The following is a 24,538-nucleotide window of genomic DNA, read 5'->3' as shown; positions in this document are numbered from 1 at the left end:
TCCCTGACATCAGGCCTGAACGGAGTGGCTCTAGGGATCAGTGATATGGCACCAGAAACTGCTCCCGCCATCATCCTATTTGAAACCAGCCAGCTCAGCGGTAACCACAAAGATGGAGCTTGCTGAACTCACTATCCTGGTTTCTAATTCCCCACAGCGAGGACGACTTAGGAGCAGAGGGGGCCATTCGGCCCCTCGAGCCTGCTCCCCCATTCGTTAAGGTCCAAGATCCTGGTCTGATTGTGGCCTCAACTCCACTTTCCTGCCCACCCCTCCATAACCCTCGGCTCCCCTTGTCGATCAAAAATCTGTCTAACTCAGCCTTGAATATATTCAACAAGCCAGCCTCCACTGCTCTCCACAGGCTAATGACCCTCCGAGAGAAGAAATTCTTCCTCATCTCAGTCTTATTTGTGGTCTTATCAAGGCCCTGTACAGCTTCTTTACTTTTATACTGAATTCCCCTGAATGGCTCCAGAATTAAGCAAATCCGACCCGCTTCCTCGGAGCTCCTCACCTGCTGAAGCTGTTGCTGGTTCACTTGGGGCTCACGCCTTGGCGCTGCCCCTTCCTCCTGTGGGCCTTCCTCTTCCGTCCTGCTGCCCTCTTTTTCCTTGGACAGTCGCTCACGGATCACGGGCTCGCCCCTCAGGATGTGGCACAGGATCGCCAGCATCGACTCGGCCATGCGCCCGCCATACACCTTCAGCGGCTTGCGATTCCACAGGTTCTTGATGCAGTTAAAGGCTGCCTGCCAAACATTACATAGAAAAGCATGAGTGATGTTGGGGGTGGGGGGGGGGCGCCACACAGAGAGCACACGCGAGGGAGAGAGAGAAGGGCGGGGGAAAGAGAGGAGAGAGAGAGGGGGAAGAGAGGAGAGAGAGAGGGGGAAGAGAGGAGAGAGAGAGAGAGAGGGGGGAAGAGAGGAGAGAGAGAGAGGGGGAAGAGAGGAGAGAGAAAGAGAGGGGGGGGGAAGAGAGGAGAGAGAGGGGGGGGAAGAGAGGAGAGAGAGGGGGGAAGAGAGGAGAGAGGGGGGAAGAGAGGAGAGAGAGAGGAGGGAAGAGAAGAGAGGGGGGAAGAGAAGAGAGAGAGGGGGGAAGAGAAGAGAGAGAGGGAGGAAGAGAAGAGAGAGAGGGAGGAGAAGAGAGAGAGAGAGGGAGGAAGAGAAGAGAGAGAGAGAGGGAGGAAGAGAAGAGAGGGGGGGGAAGAGAGGAGAGAGAGAAAGGGGGGAAGAGAGGAGAGAGAGAGAGGGGGGGAAGAGAGGAGAGAGAGAGAGGGGGGGAAGAGAGGAGAGAGAGGGGGGGAAGAGAGGAGAGAGAGAGAGGGGGAGGGGGGAGAGAGAGAGAGAGAGAGAGAGAGAGAGAGAGAGAGAGAGAGAGGGGAGGGGAGAGAGAGAGGGGTGAGGGGAGAGAGAGAGGGGTGAGGGGAGAGAGAGGTGTGAGGGGAGAGAGAGAGGGGTGAGGGGAGAGAGAGGTGTGAGGGGAGAGAGAGAGGTGTGAGGGGAGAGAGAGAGAGAGTGAGTGAGAGTGTGTGTGTGTGTTTGTGTGTCAGACAAGAGAGAGAGACTGAGTGAGCATGCAAAATAGAGCAGGAGTGTGCCTCTACATTCAGGCCTTATATGACAAAGGCCAAGGGGGCTAACTGCTGGGTGAGACATCCCAAGCTTGGAAGAAGCTTTCTGTGCTTCTATCCTCCATGTACGGAGGAGGAAGAATTTGAACATCAGTGGTGGTTGGCTGGTCCGGCACTTTTACCTGCAGTGCGCCCAGCTGGCCACAAGCTGCGTTTTTACATCAGCCAAACTAGGAGCCAATGGGAATACGAGGAAATAAGTTTTTAATGCAGCGTGTTATTATCTGGAACGTCCTGCCTGAACGGGCGGTGGAAGTAGATTCAATAATATCTTTCAAAAGGAGAATTGGATAAATACTTAAAGGGGAAGAATATTGCAGGGTTATTTGGGGGCATGCGGTCTAATTCTATAGCTCTTTCAAAGAGCCAGCAGAGTCATGATGGGGCCAAATAGCCTCCTCCTGTGTTGTGCCATTCTAGGATTCAACATCAAACCGGTGGCATGAAGCCTTACCTTCTGCGTCACCACCAGGAACCGGAGCGCGCTGAACTGCGCGAAGTTCTGACCGCCGGGCGGCTTGGCTGGCAGAGAGTGCGGAGACTCCAGAACGGTCGTCGGATTCACCATCTTCTCCACGAGCATCAGCCAGGCGTCGAGGAACTCGCCCGTGCCGTCCGGGAGCTCCGTGTGCTCCAGGCCTTCGGTGATCGGCACTTTACCCCCCATCGACAGAGCCCAATTAAAGGTCCTGCCAGGAAGCAAGTTCAGAGGTCAAAAGAGCCACACACCCAATTAAGGCGAGTGCCTGAGCTCCACGCCAACAAATCACATGCGTTCACCAACAGAAAGATTGCATTTTATCTATGGAATTCATTGCCACAGAAGGCTGTGGAGGCCAATTCATTGAGTATATTTAAGACCGAGATAGACGGGTTCTTGATTGGTAAGGGGATCAAAGGTTACGGGGAGAAGGTGGGAGAATGGGGTTGAGAAACTGATCAGCCATGATTGAATGGTGGAGCAGACTCAATGGGCCGAATGGCCTCATTTCTGCCCCTATGTCTTATGGTCTTATTTGGAGGGTTTTTGAAGGTTGAAACACGCTCGCAGCTAAGCATGCACTCTGCAAACTGTGGACCCCGAAACTGGACGCTTGCATCAGAGTGGACTTTTCTGTTATTGCTAGACTCGGGGCACAACAGTATTCACAAAGCCCCTCACTTTTATGGCCAATTACATTTATGGTGATAAAAGCAAAGCACTGCGGATGCTGGGAAATCATTTACATTCATGGTGAACTTGCCCAGTTTCCCAGCAGGGTTACTCACTCAAACAGGGCATCGTGTCCTCCGGAGCACAGGAATTTCTGCAGCATCAAGTGGTAAGGGTATTTCCTCTCATCAAACAGCATGGGCGACGTGAAGCCCACAGAACAGATGAAGAAAGTCAACCTGATGGAATGGGACAAAAAGATGCACAAAGTGAATCCACGGGGCAACGCGCATGGCTTAAGGCAGAAGAGGGTCGAAGTGAGACATTTTTTGGGGCCGTGTCAATACGATTCCCAAATGGACGTGGTTTCACAACTGCCCCTACTTTGGGACTAAAGTGACATCTGTGGTTAACATTCTGGTGCAGTTGGCTACGAAAGGTACATTGCCGGGACAGCACAGTGTCAGGTTACGGTATCTAAGCGTCACCTCTGTGGGCCGTCGGGATTGGTTCTGTCGAGCTTCAGGGACTACTTGTTCCCTGATGCCAACAGGTCTGGGGGTGTCAGCTGTGACTCTGTGGGTCGCACCTCTCGCCTCTGAGTCACAAGGTCCCAGGTTCAAGTCTCTCTCCAGGGCTTGAGCACAAAAACCAAGACCAACACTCCAGTGCAGTACTGAGGGACTGCTACACTACAGAGGTGCCGTCTTTGGGATTAGACCTTTAAACCAAGGCCCCGGCTGCCTGCTCAGGTGAATGGAAAAGATCCTGTGGCACGACTTCCAAGGGGAGTTATACCCAGTGCCTTGGGGCCAATATTTATCCCTCAATCAACATCACAAAAACCCAGATGATCACATCGCTGCTTGTGGGAGCTTGCTGTGCGCATACTGGCCGCCATGTTCCCTACACTGCAACAGCGACGACACCTCAAAAAGTACTTCACTGTAACTGCCAAGTCTCTCCCTCACAACCGATTTGGGATTTATCCAACCAACAATGCAGAGGACAACCCTCTCCTCAACCTCCAGACACAAAATCTGAAGAAGTGAAAAATGAACGCAGGTAGAACGGAATTGCCTGGGCTTCCTGGGGCAGAGATGGGCCACAGGCCTCGACGCTGGAAAACCTCGACTTTGTATCTCGTAGCGACAGAGAGGGAGAGAGAACAGCATCTCGGCTCAATTCAGGGCAGTGGTGTGACCTGTACCGGAGTACATCCGCCTCGAGGGCATTTGATTGCCATGGGCAAAATCGCTTCAGAGCGCTTTCTGCAGTGAATCAACGACAGCACACAAGCAGGGCAAGTGAGCGAGTCTACCTTTTGCATATCGCTGGAGAGGGAGGAAGAGGAGGGAGAGACACGTCGCCAAAGCTTTTCTTGCACCCATCAGGACAAACACAAGAATGTCAAATTTCAAACAATTCATATTGCCTAAACTTCAAATTTGGTCCTTTGTAATCCTGGAACAGAGGTACAACAACAGTCGCTTGGTAGCGCAGAACTTGAACGATGCTCAAGGGGCGGGGGCATGTTGCTGGGGTTATTCCATCTTGCACTCATCAGGACAAATGCAAGAATGCCAAATTTCAGACGATCACAACAACATATACGACAGGAGAAAAGGGTGCTGATGAGTGCAAGGCAAAAAGCTTCGACAACATGTCTCTCTTCACAGCAATATTCGTGCTGCGCTACCAAGCGACTGTTTGCCTTTTGCCTTGGGGTGATGCTGCTGCAGAAGGGAGGAGCGTTGACCAGAAGTCCCTGCTCTTCTAATGGCGCCACACAATCTTTTGAAGTCCAGATAGCTTTAACTTCTCATTCAGGGAGAGGCACCTCTAACAGTGCAGCACCCCCTCAGTACTGGCCTGGATTTTGCACCCAGGGCCAGGGTTGAGAGGCTGGGATCCTTCACCTACGTATACCAGGATATTACCAAGATCCCGACAGATAGATTATGCAGAGATTATATAAACTAGGCTTCTGTCCCCCAGAACACAAATAGGTGAATGGGCGCGATGATTTTTTAAAAATGTATTCGATTTGTTGCGCATCCCTAACTGCCCCTCGAGGTAGTGGGGGTGAGCCGCCTTCTTGAACCGCTGCAGTCCTGTGTGGTGTAGGTACACCCACAGCGCTGTTAGGGAGGGAGTTCCATTTTGACCCAGCGATAGTGAAGGAACGGCCGATATATTTCCAAGTCAGGATGGTGTGTGGCTCGGAGGGGAACTTCCAGGCGATGGGTGTTCCTATAGGTGATAGAGGTCACGGGTTTGGAAGGTGCTGTCGAAGGAGCCTTGAATGAGCCATAGCATAAGAGATGGCCATTCAGCCCACTGTGCCTGTGCCTCTTTGGACGAGCCATCCAATTGATCCCACTCCACTGTTCTTTGGCGACAGCCTTGGAAATTTTATCCCCGCCAAATATTTACCAATTTTTTTTAGGATTTTGGAAGGAATTGGTAGGGCAGATGAATGGAAAACTGGCAGGCAAGGGCACACGAATATAAAATCGGAGCAAGGCCAGCCAGGAGAAAAGTGAGGAAACGCTCCTAAAGATTGGTACAAATGTGGAACTCTCCACAAAAAGCAGTAGATCCTAGGTCAATTAATTTTACATCAGAGAGCATCAGATTTTTGCTAGCCAAGGTTATTAAGAGATTGCAAAGCCAAGGCGAGCGGGATGGAGTTGGGATACAGCTCGGCCACGATCTCACTGAATGGCGGAACAGGCTCCAGGGCTTGAATGGCCTTTCCCCATTTTGCTGTCCAGGCTACTGAGCCAAGCTGACAACACCTTCCCAAGTTAAACCATAACAACGACGAGAGAGAGAGAGAGAGAGAGAGCCTGGCATTGAGCTGCCAGGGTGAAGGTCAGAACCGACGAACGGGAAGATGGAACGTACCTGAACCGGGGGGTCGGAGTGTAAGGGGGCGGTTGCCACGACAGCCCTTTGGTCAGGAGTTTGGTGAGAGCGGATGCCGTCCCTCGTGCCGCCGGCGTGGGTGCGGTGGTGGTGCTGGCAGGGTGATGACTCCGTCTCTGCCGCACCGGCGATCCGACGCACAGCTTGACCAACAAGCCGAAGAGCTCGGCCAGTGCCCTGCCAAGTCTCGAGGACGCTGCGATTACAAGGCAGGGTTGAAAATCGTTGTTAGATAAAAGGGCACGGTTAAAGTCGAACGAAGGAACAACCATCACGGATACAAATCAAACCCTGATTATCGGGTAGCCGATGGCGGCTGAAGGGGCACCACAACTGGAACCAGGGCGAATGGGCTCCCAGAGCACTGCTCCCGAGTGTTATCCAAGATCCCACTCCCCCCCACCCCCCAAAGCCTTCAGCCTGCTGGCACCCCCCGTCCCCAGAGCTGAAGTCCCAATAACTACCAAGGGCAGTCAGCTCATTCGGAAACATAGCTCAGCAAGATGGCAACTACCATCAGGGGGAGGGAGCAACGAGAGGGAGAGATAAGGGGAAAGGTCACACACATGCTTGATAGAACAGGTAAAATTCCAGTCCAGGTTGTGGGGAGGGGGAAGAAAAGTTTGTGGGGGGTGGGTGGAGGAGTTTATAAACTATCTTAAAAGAAAACAAAATGCAATATACTGCAGATGCTGGGGGTCTGAAATAAAAACAGCAAGGGTTGGAGCCCTCAGCGGGTCTGTGGAGATGAGAAACAGAGTTAACGTTTCGAGTCCAATATGGAACTTCTGGAATATTTCCAAAGAGTCGTCATTTCGGACTCAAAACGTTAACTCTCTTTCTTTTCTCCGCAGACGCTGCCAGACCTGTTGAGGTTTTCCCAGGACTTTCTGTTTTTATTTAAAGTATCTTGCTTCAATTTAAGATGCTGCGGCGCACTTGAACCACAACGTAACCCAATAGATTAATGCAAACACTGGCCTCTGACCAGGCAAACTGAGTGGATCTCATTGAAATGCATAAAATTCTGAGGGGGGATGGACAGACTGGATGCAGGAGATGATGCTTCCTCTGCTTGGGGGCGGGGTGGGCCATTTTGGACTGGGGTGAGGAGAAACCTCTTCACTCAGAGGGTGGAATTCTCTACCACAGAAGGCTGTGGAGGCCAAGTCACTGGATATATTTAGGAAGGAAATAGATAGGCTTCTGGACTCTAAAGGCGTCAAGGGGCATGGGGAGAGAGCGGGAGTAGGGCGTTGAGATAGAGGATCAGCCATGATCGTATTGAATGACGGAGCAGGCTCGAAGGGCTGAGTGACCTACTCCTGCTCCTATTCTCTATGCTTCAACCACTGAGCAACCTCTCTACACGTCACAGGGTCTCGACGTTTCTGAACAGCCAAGGGGGCGGCAGAATAGAGTGGCCTCCACTCAACAAATTACACTGTTAAAGCCTCGGTATTGTGACTGTGGCGAGGGGCTTCTTCAACGGGGCCTGCAGACTGCATTTTTATTTCATCTCTCTACACCGGATTCGTTGCGGTGCGACCCGTTGGAAGCTACTCACCCGAAAGCAAGGGCTTGATCTGCTTGATCCGTGCAGCCATGGCCGGCGTGATCTTGGACTTCCCTTTGGTGTCGGAGGTGCTGGGCTCATCGGTTTCCATGGGCGCGAGCGTGTCGCCGTCCAGGCTGATCCCCTCCAACAGGCCCTGAGCCGAGGACTCCACGCCGCTGCCTGCCGCGTCCATCTCCGCTTCTGAACGGCAAAGCGGAAAAAACCAGGGGAGAGGTCAGCAAGCGCTCGCCGTCTTTCCGCGAAGGAGCTGGGTTATTGCTGCAGCGCCTCCATGGTCACTTGAGCTGGCAACAGCTCTGAACGCTGGTCACCCTTCCACAAACCTCAGCTGCCTGCATTCGAACTCTCACCAGGTCCCGTTCACCCTCCCGCGCTCGCTAGCCCGACATCAGGCCCTGGACCAGCAAGACCTCAACATTAAAATTCTCATAATCCCTCCACAGCCTTAGCCCCAACCCGTCTGCGACCCCCGCCAGCCCTAGAATCTGCGGTGGTCTTATCGTTCCTCCTATTCTGGTCTCCTGCGCACCCCCCAGTTTTTGATGCTAGCTGTTGCTATGCTTCGTCGCGGTCATGTTAAGTGCTCACCTGCTCTCTTCGCTCCAGTGGAGCTGCCTGGTGTAGCAGCAGTCGCGGGCTTGTCCTCCTTTGGCACCAGCTTCTGCATGTCCGCCTGGCCAAACTCGCAGCCAGCTGGAAGACTGAATCCAAACAAAACAGTTAGCCACGCGTGTACCTTCAATCTGTACCTCGCGATCAAAGTGCGACACCCTCTGGCAGCGCACGGCAATGATTCCCCCATAAAAGTTTGCTGTCGTGCGCAGCCTGATTTTTCAGCGTACGGATACAGGATTTTTTTTTTTTAAAAAGCTGTATAAAAAAAGAGTGCAGAAAAGGCTCACGAGAATGGTTCCAGGGATGAGGAACTTCGGTTATGTGGATAAATTGGAAAAGTTAAGGATGTTCTCCTTGGAGAAGAGAAAAGTTGAGAGGAGATTTGATAGAGGTGTTCAAAATCATGAGGGGTCTATAGACAGAGTAGATGAGCAGAAACTGTTCCCATTGGCGGAAGGATTGGGAACCAGGGGGACACAGGTTTAAGGCAATTGGCAAAAGAAGCAATGGAGGCAAGAGGAGAAACCTTTTCACACAGCGAGTGGTTAGGATCTGGGACGCGCTGCCCAAGTGTGTGGCGCAGGCTGGTTCAATCGAGGCTTGCAAGAGTGAGTTGGATTGTTAGCGAAAGGAAGAACATGCAGGGTTACAGGGAAAAGGTGAGGTAGTGGCACTAGGTGAACTGCTGATTCGGAGAGCTAGCACGGACACAATGGGACGAATGGCTGTAAATATTGCAATTTTTAAAACCTGCACAGTACCTTCTGGGTTGCCGCTCGGCTGCACACAGGGACGCATTAGAGAGAGCACCCCTACACAGGCTGATACAAAACTAGGCTTTGGGCAGGCTAAGTGAGTGGGCAAGAAGTGGCAGATGAAATATAATGCGAATAAGTGTGAAGTTATCCACTTTGGTAGAAAAAACAGAAAGAGTATTTCTTAAATGATGAGAGGTTGGGAAGTGTTGATGTCCAAAGGGACCTGGGTGCACTTGTTCATGAGTCACTGAAAGCTAAGATGCAGGTACAGCAAGCAATTAGGAAGACAAGTGGTATGTTGGCCTTCATCGCAAGAGGATTTGAGTACAGGAGTAAAGATGTCTTGCTGCAATTATATTGAGCCTCGGCAAGACTGCACCTGGAGTCTTGCAGACAGTTTTGGTCCCCTTACCTAAGGATGCAACAGGGGATCACCAGACTAATCTCTGGCAGGATTGTCCTGTGAGGAGAGGTTGAGGAGACTGGACACGTGCTCTCTAGAATTTCGAAGAATGAGAGGTGATCCAATTGAAACTTACAAAATTCTTGCAGGGCTCCACAGGGTAGATATAGATAGGATGTTTCCACTGGCTGGTGGGGGGACAGAGGTCTAGAACCATTGGGAAGAGTCTCAGAATCGGGGGCAGGCCACTTAAGACTGAGATGAGGAGGAATTTCTTCAGTCAGAAGGTGGTGAATCTTTGGAATTCTCTACCCCAGAGGGCTGTGTAGGCTGATTCACCGAGCGTGTACAGGACAGAAATCGATAGATTTCTAGGTACGAATGGCATCAGGGGATATGGGGATAGTGGGGGTAAATGGTGTAGAGGTAGATGATCGGCCCATAATCTGTTTGAATGGTGGAGCAGGCTTGACGGGCTGAATGGCCTACTCCTCTTTCCTAGGTTCCTAAGTTATTTAATGGACTGTTACAGCACACCGTGCCTGTGCTGACTGCTTGAAAGAGCTATGCAGTTAATCCTGCTCCTCTGCTCTTGACATACCCATCCCGCCCCACCCCAGCCATGAAAAGTTCACCTTTTCTCTAAGCGCCGGATTTTGGTTTTACTTTTCTTTCCCCCCACCCACCCTACACCGAAATTCTGGTTTCAGGTCAATTCTGTGTAAGCAGCACAGGTCGAAATGGGAGATATTTGGCAGCTGGTATCTGCAGCCTAAAATAAAATAGCCAGAGTTTGTTGAACCTGCAGTAAAATGCCACCAATATACAGTGCCAGGGAGAAGGGATGTTTTGGCACAATCTCCAGTATAACAAGGCCCAGCTTATGCCCACGGGCTAACCTGCTCATATTCACACATTTTCAGTTTTCAAACGCACATATTCCGCACTTTAGGGGCCAGTCACACCTCTTTCCCATTGCCTCAATTCAATTAGGATTCTTAAATCCATCCTTTTACCCACTGAGATCGGGGCTTGAAATTCAGAATGGCGCCCGGCCTACACTGCACAATCCATGGAAACCCAGTGCCTCAAAACGCTCGCACCGAAAGAAATTCTCTCTCCCCGCCCCTCTGCCCCACACTCCTCCACCCACCTCGCTTTCCGGGTTTCAGTGGCGCTCACCTGTTCGGGGTACAGAGGGACAGCAGCACAGTGCTTTCCCAGACCAATGAGCAGTACAGTTGGCTGAGCTTGTTCAGGACGTTCAGGCCCAGCTGCGAGCCCCACTGGTTCACAGATATGGAACGGATTTCGCTCTGAAAGAACAGGGACATCAAAAAGAGTCAGGACCCTCGCAGAATCCACTCCCGAAACCGCACAATATCGAACAGGCCTTCAAACGGATGCAGCAAAGAGTCTGGCAGCATACAGCCGAAAAGGACTGCATTTGCATACGCACGCACACTATTCAGTGTCAGGGAGCTGCAGTTCACAGGAATGATCAGAATTCGGCACCGAGCCACACGAGGAGATATCAGGACAGGTGACCAAAGCTAGGTCAGAGAGGTAGGTTTTTAAGGCACGTCTTAAAAGAGGGGAGGGGCAGGAGGCAAACAGGGAATTCCAGAGCTTAGGGCTTAGGTGGCTAATGGCACAGTCACTAATTGTGGAACCATGAAATCAGGGATATATGGACTGCAGAGATCGGAGAGGGTTAAGGGGCTGGAGGGGGCTACAGAAATAGGGTAGGACAAGGCCCTAGAGCCTCAGCGGCACGCTGGTGCCCAGAAATGCATCTTGCAGCAGCTAGTGTCTTGCAAACGGACTGGTCACCGTCCCAGTCGAACCCATCACAGTCGCAGGCAGGCTACGACACGAATCATGGGCTGTTCTCTTCGAATGACAATCATCAGCCTGGACCCAGAACCACAATACAACTCTGGGGAGTTCTACGTGCAAAACCTCTTGGAATCAGGGCTGAGGGCTGGAGGGGTAGAGAGAGAAGGAAAGCAAAAAGTAAGTGACTGGAAAAAACTTCTCAGGGTGAAATAAAAAGACTTTGAAACCTGGTGCAATTCTTCCCCACCTCTCTGACCCTCCTAAAACGGAATATGGTTCACTAATTAAATTGGAGTGAATGTTTTAACTCCGAATTAAATTCCTCCATTTGGATAGAAACTGATCCTTCTTTAACTACGGGGATACCCTTGCGCTTGGGACGCCTCGAGCTGGAGGGCAGAAATTCTGCTCCTGATTTAACCAAGAGGGCTTCAGCCGCAGCATTTCAAAAGGCAAAGCGTTCACTGCGGTCTTACCAAACAGGAAAGCTGGCTGAGTACCTGAGAGTGGAAGGACAGAGTTAAAGGAGGCAGGTGAGGGATAACTGGAGTTACTGCAGTCTCGCAGAGCTTACTCCATTGCCTCTCAGGAAAGGGTGGAGGGGACCAGAGAGAAATTCTGATCACTGGGGATTCTGTGACAGCAGGAGCGGGGAAGTTCACAGCACACGCAGGCTGCACATGCCTGGGCTGAGTAGTTGGGTCTTTGCCTGGACTGCTTGGTATAGACAGAATTCAACAGTTTCTGCAAACAAAATCGATGTACTGCGTGTGCTGGAAAGCTGAAACAAAGCAGAAAATACTGCAAAATGCTCAACAGCTCAGGCAGCGTCCAAGGAGAGAGAGAGAGAGAGAGAGAGAGAGAGAGAGAGGGGGGAGGGGGAGAGAGAGAGGGAGGGGGAGAGAGAGAGAGGGAGAGGGAGGGAGAGGAGAGGAGAGTGAGAGAGAGAGAGGAGAGAGAGAGAGGAGCAGAGAGCGAGTGACAGAAAGAGCTGTCAACCTGAACCGCTGATGCCATTTTGCTGCCTGATTAGCTGAGTGCTTCCCAGCATTTCTCAACCCTCACCTGTCCCACCCTGCAGGTGTGCACAAACATCATGATGTAGGCGTGCGCGGCGGTGAGAGCGTGCAGCAGCGGCGTTGCCTGGGCCGAGAGGGTGGCATCAGCCACGTTGCCTGCGTTCGCCAACTCCCGCAGGAGGACCGAGCCGCCAGGAGTGTCAATGGGCCGATGCAGGGGCTCCAACGATGACAGTATGGTGTCCAGCTGAACAAGACCTTCCTGCAGTACCTTCAGCTCGTGCGACAGTGTCTGCATAAATATGAGGAGGAAAAGATAGATTAAAAGTTTGTGTTATGTTCCAGGTGATTGTGTGCCCAATACAAAATGGGCCAGGGTTCAGCATCCCATTTAAGGGAAGCAGCTAAATTAAGCACCAACAGCGCAAAGAAACAAAGAGACTGGCATTGTTCACAACCTTCATAAGGTCTAAAAGCACTTTACAGCTTTAAAAAATACGATAAGCACTGTATTGTGAAAATGAAGTCAATTTGCACACACAAGGATCAAATTACCAAATAATTTAGTCACGTTGGTTGAGAAGTAGATGTTTGCAAGGGCAAGGAGAGAACTCCCACCAATCACACCATACCACCATCCCCGTAACACCCGCCCCACCCACCCCTCCAGGTTTTTCTCCCAAAAGTGGCCGTGGAGTGTTTTACACTCACCTGGGAGTTCAGACGCAGGCCTTGGTTTAATGTCTCAGCCGAAAGACCACCCTTAGGACAGCTCGGCACTCTCTGGGGCTCCCGCCCCGCCATCAGCCCGGCCACCACCTCACCCCACCGACAGCCCCTTGTTACTGTACTTGGTAGAGTGAGAACCTGGCTTAAGCCTTCAAATCCCTGGAGTGGCACTTGAACCCGCAACCGGACTCATGGATGCCAGTGCCAGTTATTAAGCCTCAGCCATCGGAGGAGCCCCCTAACCGAGGAACCATATCGAAGTGAGTAGGGAGCCAACATGTCGCACACGTTTCACCTCCCTCAACGATGCACATTTGCAATTTTAGTGGCAAGTCTCCTGTGGTAGAGTACCAGTTAAGCTTTACTTTAAAAATCTTCCCCGTGTCTCGCAGGAGCCAAGGAACAGGAGCAGGCCATTCAGCCTCTCGAGCCTCTTCTATCTTTCAATAAAATCACGGTTGATCTACATCTTTAATCGATTTACTAGGCTCGATTCACTGCCCTGCAATATCTGAGCCCAACAAAAAAAGAAATCTACCAATCTCAGTCTTGAAATTTCCAATTGAGCTCCAGCCTCGACGGCTTTTAGGGGTGGGTGGGGGAGGAAGAGTTCCAGACTTCCGCTCCCCTTTGCGTGAAGAAGTGCTTCCTGACATCGCCCCTGAACGGCCTGGCTCTCAGTTTAAGGTTCTGATCCCTTTTCCTGGACTTCCACCCCCAAAACCAGAGGAAATAGTTTCTCTATCGGCCCTACCGAATTCCTTTAATCCTCTTAGACCCCTCAACAACCCCTTAATCTTCGATACTCAAGGGAACATGAGCTCTTTTCCCGTTGCAAATTCCTACATGGGCTTTCAGAATCAAAATTCCTCCTGAAGACTTGTCAGGCTATAGCATGCTTGGCCCCATGACCAACCGGGTACAAGCTATTCAACTGTAGTCATGGCGAGGGAAGAGCCCGTTAGATCTAAGATCGCTCTTTTGACTGCAGGCGCCAAGCCAAAAGGCGATTTTAAAAGGATGCTTCCCTTGACCGTACCGAGAGGCGACCGTCAAATCGCGTGGGCACCCACCAGAATGGACTTGCAAACTCCCGCGACGGCCTGACAGGCAGCCGAGGTGGGGAAGTCAATGGGAAGGTTCGGAAGGCCCAGGATGCACACGAGCGGCTGCAGCCCCTTCTGGGTCACAAACTCCTGGCAGTGGTCGTCTGTCGTGTTGTTGCTCAGGATCGACTCGACGAACTTCATCTTTTGGACAGAAAAACAAAAAGAGAAGCAATGATTAGGGGACATTGGATTGAAGGGGGCTGGAGAGAAGGATATGCCTGGCTACCACCGCACAGGGCTTTGATGAGACCACATCTGGAATACTGTGCGCAGTACTGATCTCTACATTCGAGGAAAGATATACTTGCATTGGAGGCGGTATAGAAAAAAGTTCACTAGATTGGTCCCTGGGACGAGTGGGTTGTCCTACGATGAGAGGCTGAGTACATTGGGTCTCTTTTCTCTGGAGTTTAGACGAGTGAGGCTCGATCTCTTGGAAACATACAAAGATTCTGAAGGGGTTTGACAGGGTGGGTGCTGAGAGATTGTTTCCGCTGGTCGGGGGGGATCTAAAACACAGGGTGGGGGGGGGCACAGTCTCAGGATAAGCAGCCGATCATTTTGGACTGAAAGGAGAAATTATTTCACTCAGCAGGCTGTGGATCTTTGGAATTCTCTACCCCAGAGGGGTTGAAGGCTGGGATAGACAGATGTTTAGTCCTTCCAGGAATCAAGGGATACGGGGAATGGGTGGGAGAGTTGAAGCCCAAAATCAGCCATGGTCGTACTGAATGGCGGAGTAGGCTCGACAGGCTGTATGGTCTACACCTGCTCCTATTTCTCGTGTTCTTGCGAAAAGGGTCGGATGAATTAAAGGGGGAGGAAAGCTCATGTGGAGCATAAGCACTGGCACAGACAAGCGGGGCCTGCTCCTGTGCTGTTTAAAATTCCATGGAAGCCGTTGACCAAGTCTGGCGAGCTGGCTGCAAGCTTGCTTAGTCCAAATGGGGCAATGAGCCACAGAGTGGGAGAGTCCCTGATCAAATCTCTGCATTCTGCTAAGTGACAGATCCCCGCCAGAGCAGTGCTGCAGTCACACAAGGTGGCCTTTGCACCCCTGGGTGTCTGGAATAGGAAGGGCAGGGCATAAAGAACAAAGACAAGGGGAGGAGAGAAGGAATGATGGATGTTCGCCTCAGGAATAGCAGCCCGCTGGGTGAGGACCAACAAAGAAATGAAGACTACCACGTTGGAACAGAAATCATTACATTCACCATAGTCAACTACAACATGATTATTTTTCATCCATTCATGGGATGTGCACATCATTGCCTAGGTCTGCATTTGTTGCCCATCCCCAATTGCCCCTTGAGGCAATGGTGGTAAGCCACCTTCTTGAACTGCTGCTGTCCGTGTGGTGTAGGTACACCCACAGTGCTGTTAGGGAGGGAGTTCCAGCGCTTTGACCCAGCGACAGTGAAGGAGCGGCCAATATAGTTGCAAGTCAGGATGGTGAGCGGCTTGTTCCCATGTGTCTGCTGCCCTTGTCCTCCTAGATGGTAGCGGTTGTGGGCTTGGAAGGTGCTCCCTAAGTGAGTTGCTGCAGTGCATCTTGTAGACGGTACACACTGCTAGATCTCCAAGCAATTTTCTTCAATGATCAGGAAGATACGTTGCATTCTAACAGAAATCAGAAACAGCCAGCACATGTGCTGATCCTTAAACTCTCAATCTGTCTAGAGTGAGCACTTTGAACAGTATAACACCAGGTTACAGTACTGGTGGGGACAGGTCTGTCACTGTATAACACTGGGGTACAGTACTGGTAGGGACGGGTCTGTCACTGTATAACACTGGGGTACAGTGCTGGTGGGGACGGGTCTGTCACTGTATAACACTGGGGTACAGTACTGGTGGGGACGGGTCTGTCACTGTATAACACTGGGGTACAGTACTGGTGGGGACGGGTCTGTCACTGTATAACACTGGGATACAGTATTGGTGGGGATGGGTCTGTCACTGTATAACACTGGGGTACAGTACTGGTGGGGACGGGTCTGTCACTGTATAACACTGGGGTACAGTACTGGTGGGGACAGGTCTGTCACTGTGTAACATTGGGGTACAGTACTGGTGGAAACACTTCTATTTCAGTTTGAAGTTGAACCAGTGCACGTGTAAATGAAATAGGTTTGCTCCTAGCTGTATAACATCCCTTTCCTTAGGAATACACACTGCTTTTTAGTTCAACAGATTCAAGGTGACAGCTCACTTACCACGTTCAGTATATAATCCATCAGTGGGATTGGTATCCTCTCCTCCGTGCCAACCACCCTGCGAATGCAGAAAAGAGGAAAAGGTTATTCTGGAGATGAACAAGTGTTTGAAAGAACCGAGCCAGGCCCTGCCACCAGTCTGGGAGCAACCCAGAAGGCGTAAGGCGTTTCGCTGGAAAGATGTCGAAACGGCCACTGAGCAGTGATCGTTTGAGCAGCTCTCACTGTACATAGGCAGATAAAAGCACACAGCAAGGGAGGTCATTCGGCCCGTCGTGTCTGTGCCGGCTCTTTGCCGAAGCCACCCATTCAGTCTCACTCTCCTGCTCTCACCCCTTGCCCCTGTAAAGATTTTTCCCCTCCTTTCAACAATGATCAAAACTGCTTCCACTGCCCTTTCAGGTGGTGTTTAGAAAATAAATCATGACGCCCGTGGTTTTGTTTTTTGCGCCAATCATATTAAACCTGCAGCCCCTCGTTTACTGACCTCTTTGCTACAAGAAACAGTTTCTCCTTATTTACTCTGCCAAAACACTGCACGATTCTGACCACCTCTAATAAATCTCTTCTTAAACTTCTCCACTTTTGACAACACCAGCTTGCCCAGTCTCTCCATGTATTAGGTTAATAAGCTATAAGGTTAACTGGATAGACAGCCCAAACTATCCACTCATAGAGACTGTTAGCAATTTACCATTCACGTACATGATGCATTCTAGCTTAAATATTATCCTGAGGTATACTCAAAGCTGCCACACACACTGTTCAACATATACAATGGGGGGCTCAAACAGGGTCAGATCATTCTGCCTTTTATGTCCCCAAGAATTTCATTGGAGTGTTAACAATATATGACACCGAGACACATGCAATGTTAGGGATAGGTGACCAACCTTGGTCAAAGCAGCAGGCTTTAAGGAGCGATTTAAAAGAGGAGAGGTTTAGGGAAGGAATTCCAGAGCTCAGGGCCCCCAGGCAGCTGAAGGCATGGCCGCCAATGGCGGATCGATGGGAACTGGGGGGTGTTCAAGAGGCCGGAATTGGAGGAGCACAGAGATCTTAGAGGGTTGTAGGAGGTTACAGAGATAGGCAGGGTTGTAGGGGCTGGAGAAGGTTACAGTGATAGGGAGGGTTGTAGGGGCCGGAGGAGGTTACAGAGATAGGCAGGGTTGTAGGGACTGGAGGAGGTTACAGCAATAGAGGTGGAGGAACTGGAGGAGGTTACAGAGATAGGGAGGGTAGTAGGGGCTGGAGGAGGTTACAGAGATAGGGAGGGACTCCCTGAGGGGGGAGGTAGCACTGAGTTAAGGCCACGACCAGCTATCTATAATGGATGAGGACTGAGCGGGAGTCTCTCTCTCTCTCTCTCTCTCTCCTACAGGTGGGCCCCGAGGGTCACTCCACCTACGGGGGCTTGCAGCTGGTGGGTGACAGACACACAGGAGGGATCACAACTCATTTCTCTGAATCTTAAAACATTCCTCCAATTATGAAAACGGGGACTGCTGGCAGAGTGCAGCGGCACACGGGGTTAACAATCAGTGCGCTCCTGCAGAAAATATCGCCTCTTTCTTTTTCTAATGAAGACAACATGCTTCTGGTGAGTGATCCCTGCACTCGTGGAAACCACACGGAAAATGAGAAACTGGTTCACAAAAGCAACGTACTCACTCGTAGAGTCTGGCAGGGCATGCGGGCTTCCATCAAAATGGCGACAGGGCTGCTCGAGATCAACAACAATGAATCTTTGAGCTGCACTGCCCCCCCCCCCCCCACCACCACCACCACCACCCCCACGCGATGGTGACAATTTCAGAGAGATAACGGCCGCGATCATCTCTGCCTTTGGGATCAGGCATCACCCGGGGGCGGGGGGGGGGGGGGGGGGGGGGGGGGGGCGCGCGCGCGGCGGGGAAGAAAAATCCTCGGATTGGGACACGGGCTGAAGCGTTGGCACGCCGGGAGTCACCCGCGCTTCTTTCAACCCAGTGAGCAAATTGGCCCAAAGCCTCTGCCCACCACCACCACCACCACCACCGCAATGCGGCCGTTCCATCCGCTGGCGGCAACCCCATCCTTCCGATGGGGGATTTGCGTCACCGTGGACGGGTTGGATTCCCCCTCCTCCCAGCTGAAACCCTAAATCCTTTAAAGCCCCTTCCACGTTCGTCAAAAGCACCAGGCACGGCGGCTGAAACACCCGGCTGCTCGTGCCCTGCCGTTCGCGGGCAAACGCCACGGCGTGCTGGAGACAGGCAGGCCCCTCCACCCCTCCCTTGCTCAGATCCCATCAGAGCGGCAGAGGACACAAGCCACCGAGTCATGCAGAGAGGGTAGCAAGCGCAGGTGCCCAGACCACCCCTGCAAGGTGGGGGGCGACTGAAACCGGTGAGTGATGGGAAGGCACCACAGCAACAAAAACCAAAAAAAAAATACACACACACACACAAAACCACGAAGGTGCGTTTCCACACTGGCTGCCTCGAGCTACAGTCTGTTGACGCAGTGCACAGGTGCGCAGCCAAGTGCGAGACTGGCCAGTGGCACGGCCTCACAACAATACAGCCGCAACGAGTTTCTACTGCGCCGGCGTGAGTGGCACCACAGCCTTTGATCTCAGCCCAAATAAATGCTAGGCGGTCCTTTCAGAAACGAGACTTATTCAGGCTCAAATGTCGGGAGATCGCCGGCTGGTGGGGCTTAACTGTTTGTGATCATCGACGCTGAGGCAGCCTCTCGCTCTGTGCAGCAATTCCAGTTGCTCCCTCTTGGGAAGGATTTTGTTTGTGTTTTTTTTTTAAAAAGTCCAGCCAGGCACCTCTTTGCAAGATGTGTGGCGGGCAGACCGAGGTTCGAGGCAACACGAAAGGGGGCTGGCACCTCAGGTGCACCGTGCCAAGAAGCGGCAGGGCCTGGGCTGGTGCCAGGAACCTCTTAGGCTTGGCAACAAGTGGACACACAAGGTCCACACTACAGCAAGAGTTGCTTTTTAAAACCACTTGTATTCATATGGCCAATTTAACAACTTGCCGCAAACGCCCCAAGGGACTTCATATTTGCGTAAACAGACAAAATTGACACCGAGACAAAGGAGATATCTGGACCAAAACAGAAAAGCTGGAAAAACTCAACCGGTCTGGCATTTAAGACAGAGATGAGGAGGAATTTCTTCTCTCAGAGGGTAGCAAATCTGTGGAACTCTTTACCGCTGAGGGCTGTAGAGGCTGAGATAGACGGATGTTTAATCAGTTAGGGAATCAAGGGTGATGGGGAAATAGGTAGGGAAGTGGAGTTGAGGATTATCAGATCAGCCACAATCTCATTGAATGGCGGAGCAGACTCGATGGGCCAAATGGCCTACTTCTGCTCCTACACCTCATGGTCTTATGGCATTTGTGGAGAGAGAAACAGGGTGCTTCCCTTTAGCTCTGAAGGAGGGTCAGGTTGACTCGAAACGTTAACACTGTTTCTCTCTGCTGCCAGACCTGCTGAGTTTTTCCAGCATTTTCTGTTTTTATTTCAGATTTCCATTGTCCGCAGTGTTTTGCTTTTATCTTGGCGATATCTGGACAGCTTAGTCAAACAGGTAGGGTTTAAGGAGCATCTTAGTCAGAGAGAGGGAGACATGGAAAGGTTTAGGGAGGGATTTCCGGAGCATGTATCCTAGAAACCAGTAAAGGGACGACCGACAATGGTGAGAGGGGGAATGGCAAATGACAGGGTGCCCTGGTGCTGAGCACTTGCCCTCAAGAGTTCTGTGGTGATATAAATATTTTTTTTGATCGCTTCTCAAGCCATTTGAGGATAGCGTTGGGCCAGAGATCCACACGCATTTCCTCCAGCAACGGGGAGATAGACTGAGGGGCCCCCTTTGTGCAAGGGGGAAGGCATCCACCAGGCCCCACGCCTGGATAATCTGACAACTCCAGGCAAACTGGGGCACGTCACGATCAAATCTCATCTAAACCCTTCAGTTGACCAACTAGGGCCAGGGTCCAGCAGGTGAACCACTGCGAGGGCAGTGGGGGCAGGGGGGAGACAAGGACAAAAGAAGTTAGCTATTTCCAAGGATGGAAGGCGATTGCAGCAATGCAGCCAAGGCAACCAACTCGTGCACCTGTTCACCGGTTCCAGAAGGGGCGAAGGGCTCTCAGGGAGAACTGCAGGGTTGATTATTCCCTGAGTCTGATCATTGGTGCAGCAAAACATTTAAAGCTCATTCCTGCAAAACATCTTTTCAAATGCCAATGATAAAAGCTCAGCTCCTCTTAACGAGGCAGGAAATAAAAACCTCTCTCCACCCATCTCCGCCTTCGGATAAGACCTCGACGTCCACAAACACATTCTCAGGGGCTGGGGTGCCTGCAAAGCGTTCTTCTGTGCTGGGCGAACCTCGAGGATCACAAGCTTGATATTTGCTCTGTGTGGTCCCTTCTGTCTGATAATGAACAAGAACCAAGCTCTGTAAGGACGGCAGCCTTTTCCTTTTGGGTAGCTGACATTTATGATATCTTGGGGCAACGTCAACGAGGGTTCCCGGAGGTACTGAATATTCTGAGTTTCGTTCCCCCATCGCCATCGTTCAAGTCCCAGCCCTTATTCAACCGGTGTAGTGGCAGTATCTGCAACAACATTACCAGGGCCCCGCAGTGCACTGATATCCTGACGACAGTGCATTGTATAGCAACTACGTGGGAGCTTGCTTTTTTTAAAATTCATTCTCAGGATGTGGGCTTCGCTGGCTGGGCCAGCATTTATTGCCCGTTCCTAACTGCCCCTTGAGAAGGTGGTGGTGAGCCGCCTTCTTAAACCTCTGCAGTCCGTGTGATGAAGGCACACCCATAGTGCTGTGAGGGAGGGAGTTCCAGGATTTTGATTCAGCGACAGTGAAGGAACAGCCGATACAGTCCCACGACCACTACCATCCAGAAGGACAAGGGCAGCAGATAGGTGCCCCTCCAAGTCGCTCACCATCCTGACTTGGGAAATATATCGGCCGTTCCTTCACTGTCGCTGAGTCAAAATCCTGGAACTCCCTCTCTAACAGCGCTGTGGGTGTACCTACACCACACGGGCTGCAGCAGTTCAAGGTGGCGGTGAGCTCAAGGGGCAATTAGGGATGGGCAATAAACGCTGGCCCAGCCAGCGAAGCCCACATCCCGAGAATGAATAAAAACAAACTCAGGGTAGTGGGTGGCTCGGAGTGGAGCTTGCAGGTGGTGGTGGTGTTCCCATGCATGGGCTGCCCTCGTCCTTCTCGGGGAGAGAGGTTGCGGGTCTGGGAAGGTGCTGCCGAAGCAGCCTTGGCGAGTTGCTGCAGTGCATCTTGCAGGTGGGCTGCATGCAAACTGGCTGCTGCAGCCCCTGATGGCACAACAACGACTAGGCTTCATAAGCGCTTCACCGGCCGTACAAGTCGGTCAGGCCAACCTGTGGTTTCGAAAGGCGCGACAGAAGTTCTTTCCTTTGTGGCCGCACATCATGAATCTGCACGGACTTGGCAGGGCTGCGGACAATTCTGGGCACCGCACTTCAGGAAGGGTTCCGAGGCGTTAGAAAGGGCAGGGAGATGGTTTACCTGGAAGTGAGGGACTTCAGTTCCGAGGAAAGGTGGGAAATGTTTGAATTCTTCGTCGGAACAGAGAAGGTTAAAGCAGTGACCTGCTAATAGAGGTTAAGACCATGAGAGGTTCGGATGGAGTAGAGAATGCAAAATAAAAAACTGTTGCATCTGGGGAGTGGGTCAATAACCAGATTCAAAATCATTGGCAAAAGACCCAAGAGAGGTGGAAACACAGATTCCACAAATAATTTCGAGGGAGTAGGACAGGTATTCAAGGATGAGGGACTTACAGGGTTATGGACAAAAATACAAGCAGGGGCATGAGACTAAGCACGATGCTCTTTTGAACAGGCATGACTGGCCTCCTTTGGCGCTGTAAGTTTGAGATTCTGTGATACTAACGCATTTTTAAAAAGGCTGCGTCGGCTGCCAATGCTGCGCACGCGCAGTTCTAGTGTTTCTGCACCACGTTTAATCTTTTGGCGCAGGCTTGGATGCGAAGCTTCGGAGTGGGCAGGGAGCTGGATGGTAGTGGGCGTGGGGTGCCGGGGTCCTGCAGCACTTCAAGCTGAGGCATTGATACCTTTGCATGTTCAATTTGCGGCCGTTCCCTACAGGCTGTTTGCAATTACACCGTAATCCTCCCCGTCAAATTTATATCTTCTGCAACATCGGATATTAGTGTTTGTGTTAGGTTTCTCCTTTTCAAATTTCAGTTAGATTCTGAACCAAGTCTGTCCCGATCACTCAATACCAAAAGCATTATGGCCCACCATCTTGTTTGTCTAGAACATGCTGCAGCAGAATTATAAATTATACCGTGTGTAACCAAGACATTAACTGCTTTCTGACTGAGCAGAGTAATGGCTGCGCAAAGGGGGCGCCTGCACAGGTGGCCATTTTGCGTTGGCAGGAGACAGTGTTTAGATAAACCCTCCTCCTTCACAGGCGATCTGAAATAGAGGACACTTTTCTGCTTCAGTCCACCCCTCTGACACTGCGGGGAGTCAGCACTGTGGTCGTTCAAGGGTTAACAGTCCAAAGCTGGAAACTGGAGGCACTGTCTTTCCTTTCCAAAGCACTGCTGGCACAGGTTCAGAGGAGACTTGGGAGCATTTGCCAAAAATTCAGCAAGAAGCAAAGCCAAACTCCAGACAGGGGTGGGGGGGGCGCGCGCGTGCGGCGGGAGAGAGAGCGAGAGAGAGAAGAGAGGGAGGGAGGGAGCGAGAGAGAGAGGAGGGAGGGAGGGAGCGAGAGAGAGAGAGGAGGGAGGGAGGAAGCGAGAGAGAGGAGGGAGGGAGGGAGGGAGGGAGCGAGCGAGCGAGAGAGGAGGGAGGGAGGGAGGGAGCGAGAGAGGAGGGAGGGAGCGAGGGAGCGAGAGAGAGGAGGGAGCGAGAGAGAGAGGAGGGAGGGAGCGAGAGAGGGAGCGAGAGAGGAGGGAGGGAGGGAGGGAGGGAGCGAGAGAGAGAGGAGGGAGGGAGGGAGCGAGAGAGAGAGGGAGCGAGAGAGGGGAGGGAGGGAGCGAGAGAGGGGAGGGAGGGAGCGAGAGAGGGGAGGGAGGGAGCGAGAGAGGGGAGGGAGGGAGCGAGAGAGGGGAGGGAGGGAGCGAGAGAGGGGAGGGAGGGAGGGAGGGAGCGAGAGAGAGGAGGGAGGGAGCGAGAGAGGGGAGGGAGGGAGCGAGAGAGGGGAGGGAGGGAGCGAGAGAGGGGAGGGAGGGAGCGAGAGAGGGGAGGGAGGGAGCGAGAGAGGGGAGGGAGGGAGCGAGAGAGGGGAGGGAGGGAGCGAGAGAGGGGAGGGAGGGAGCGAGAGAGGGGAGGGAGGGAGCGAGAGAGGGGAGGGAGGGAGCGAGAGAGGGGAGGGAGGGAGCGAGAGAGGGGAGGGAGGGAGCGAGAGAGGGGAGGGAGGGAGCGAGAGAGGGGAGGGAGGGAGCGAGAGAGGGGAGGGAGGGAGCGAGAGAGGGGAGGGAGGGAGCGAGAGAGGGGAGGGAGGGAGCGAGAGAGGGGAGGGAGGGAGCGAGAGAGGGGAGGGAGGGAGCGAGAGAGGGGAGGGAGGGAGCGAGAGAGGGGAGGGAGGGAGCGAGAGAGGGACCGAGAGAGGGGAGGGAGGGAGGAAGAAAGAAAGAAAGAAAGGAAAGTGCACGAGACTTTTTAGCTCATTCAGGAAGATGTTAAAAGGCTTCAGGCAGCAGGATGCATTTACCAGAGTTCTCTGCCACTGCAAAAGACAGGGTCCTGGCAAATCCAACAGGCAGCATCCGCACATTTAAAGACGCTTATTTTCTTAAAAGGGAGCTACCAGCAATCATCAAGCAATGCCACTGACCCTCAAAAGTATAGTGCTCCAAAACCACCGAACACCTTCAGCATGCAATTTCCCAACACTTATCTCCCATCGCATGCGCCTTATTAGCCGAAGCATAGAACATAAGAGCACGGAGGTTATGCTGGAACCTACAAAACACTAGTAAGGCTACAACGTGAGTACTGTGTGCAGTTCTGGTCACCTCATTCCAGAAAGGATGTCATTCCATTAGAGAGGGTACAGAGGATATTTACGAGGATGTTGCCAGGACTGGAAAATTGCAGCGATGAGGAAAGATTGGATAGGCTGTGGTTGTTCTCCTTGGAACAGAGAAGGCTGAGGGGAGATTTGATTGAGATGTACAAAATTGAGAGGGTCCTGGATAGAGTGGATGGGAAGGGCCTATTTACTTTAACAGAGAGGTCAGTGACTAGGTGGCATAAATTTGAAGTGATTGCTAGGATCAGGGTGGGGGAGATGAGGAAAACATTTTTCACCCAGAAGGTTGTAGGGGTCTGGAACTCACTGCCTGAAAGGGTAGTAGAGGCAGAAACCCTCAACCCATTGAAAAGGTGTCTGTACATGCACCTCAAGTACCTTAACCTGCAGGGCTACGGGCCAAATGCTGGAAAGTGGGATTAGGCTGTGGGGGCTCATTTTTCAGCCAGCCCTGACACGACGGGCTGAA

The 24,538-nt window shown here is 52.0% G+C and overlaps 1 protein-coding gene across 1 annotated transcript in view; it reads right to left on the bottom strand.

Annotated features, from left to right (window-relative positions):
• The window catches only part of huwe1 (HECT, UBA and WWE domain containing E3 ubiquitin protein ligase 1), a 231,924-nt gene that overhangs the window by 104,312 nt on the left and 103,074 nt on the right, over positions 1-24,538 (bottom strand). Inside the window, 10 exon segments of the mRNA XM_078534896.1 lie at positions 518-751; positions 2,090-2,324; positions 2,905-3,027; positions 5,699-5,915; positions 7,287-7,478; positions 7,887-7,999; positions 10,257-10,390; positions 11,979-12,224; positions 13,735-13,911; positions 15,987-16,044. Of these exon segments, the coding sequence (XP_078391022.1) occupies positions 518-751; positions 2,090-2,324; positions 2,905-3,027; positions 5,699-5,915; positions 7,287-7,478; positions 7,887-7,999; positions 10,257-10,390; positions 11,979-12,224; positions 13,735-13,911; positions 15,987-16,044 (1,729 nt within the window).

Source organism: Cetorhinus maximus, unplaced genomic scaffold (assembly GCF_964194155.1).
Source record: "Cetorhinus maximus unplaced genomic scaffold, sCetMax3.hap1.1 HAP1_SCAFFOLD_138, whole genome shotgun sequence".
Lineage (NCBI taxonomy): Eukaryota > Metazoa > Chordata > Chondrichthyes > Lamniformes > Cetorhinidae > Cetorhinus > Cetorhinus maximus.
This window is presented reverse-complemented; position numbering and strand designations above follow the sequence as displayed.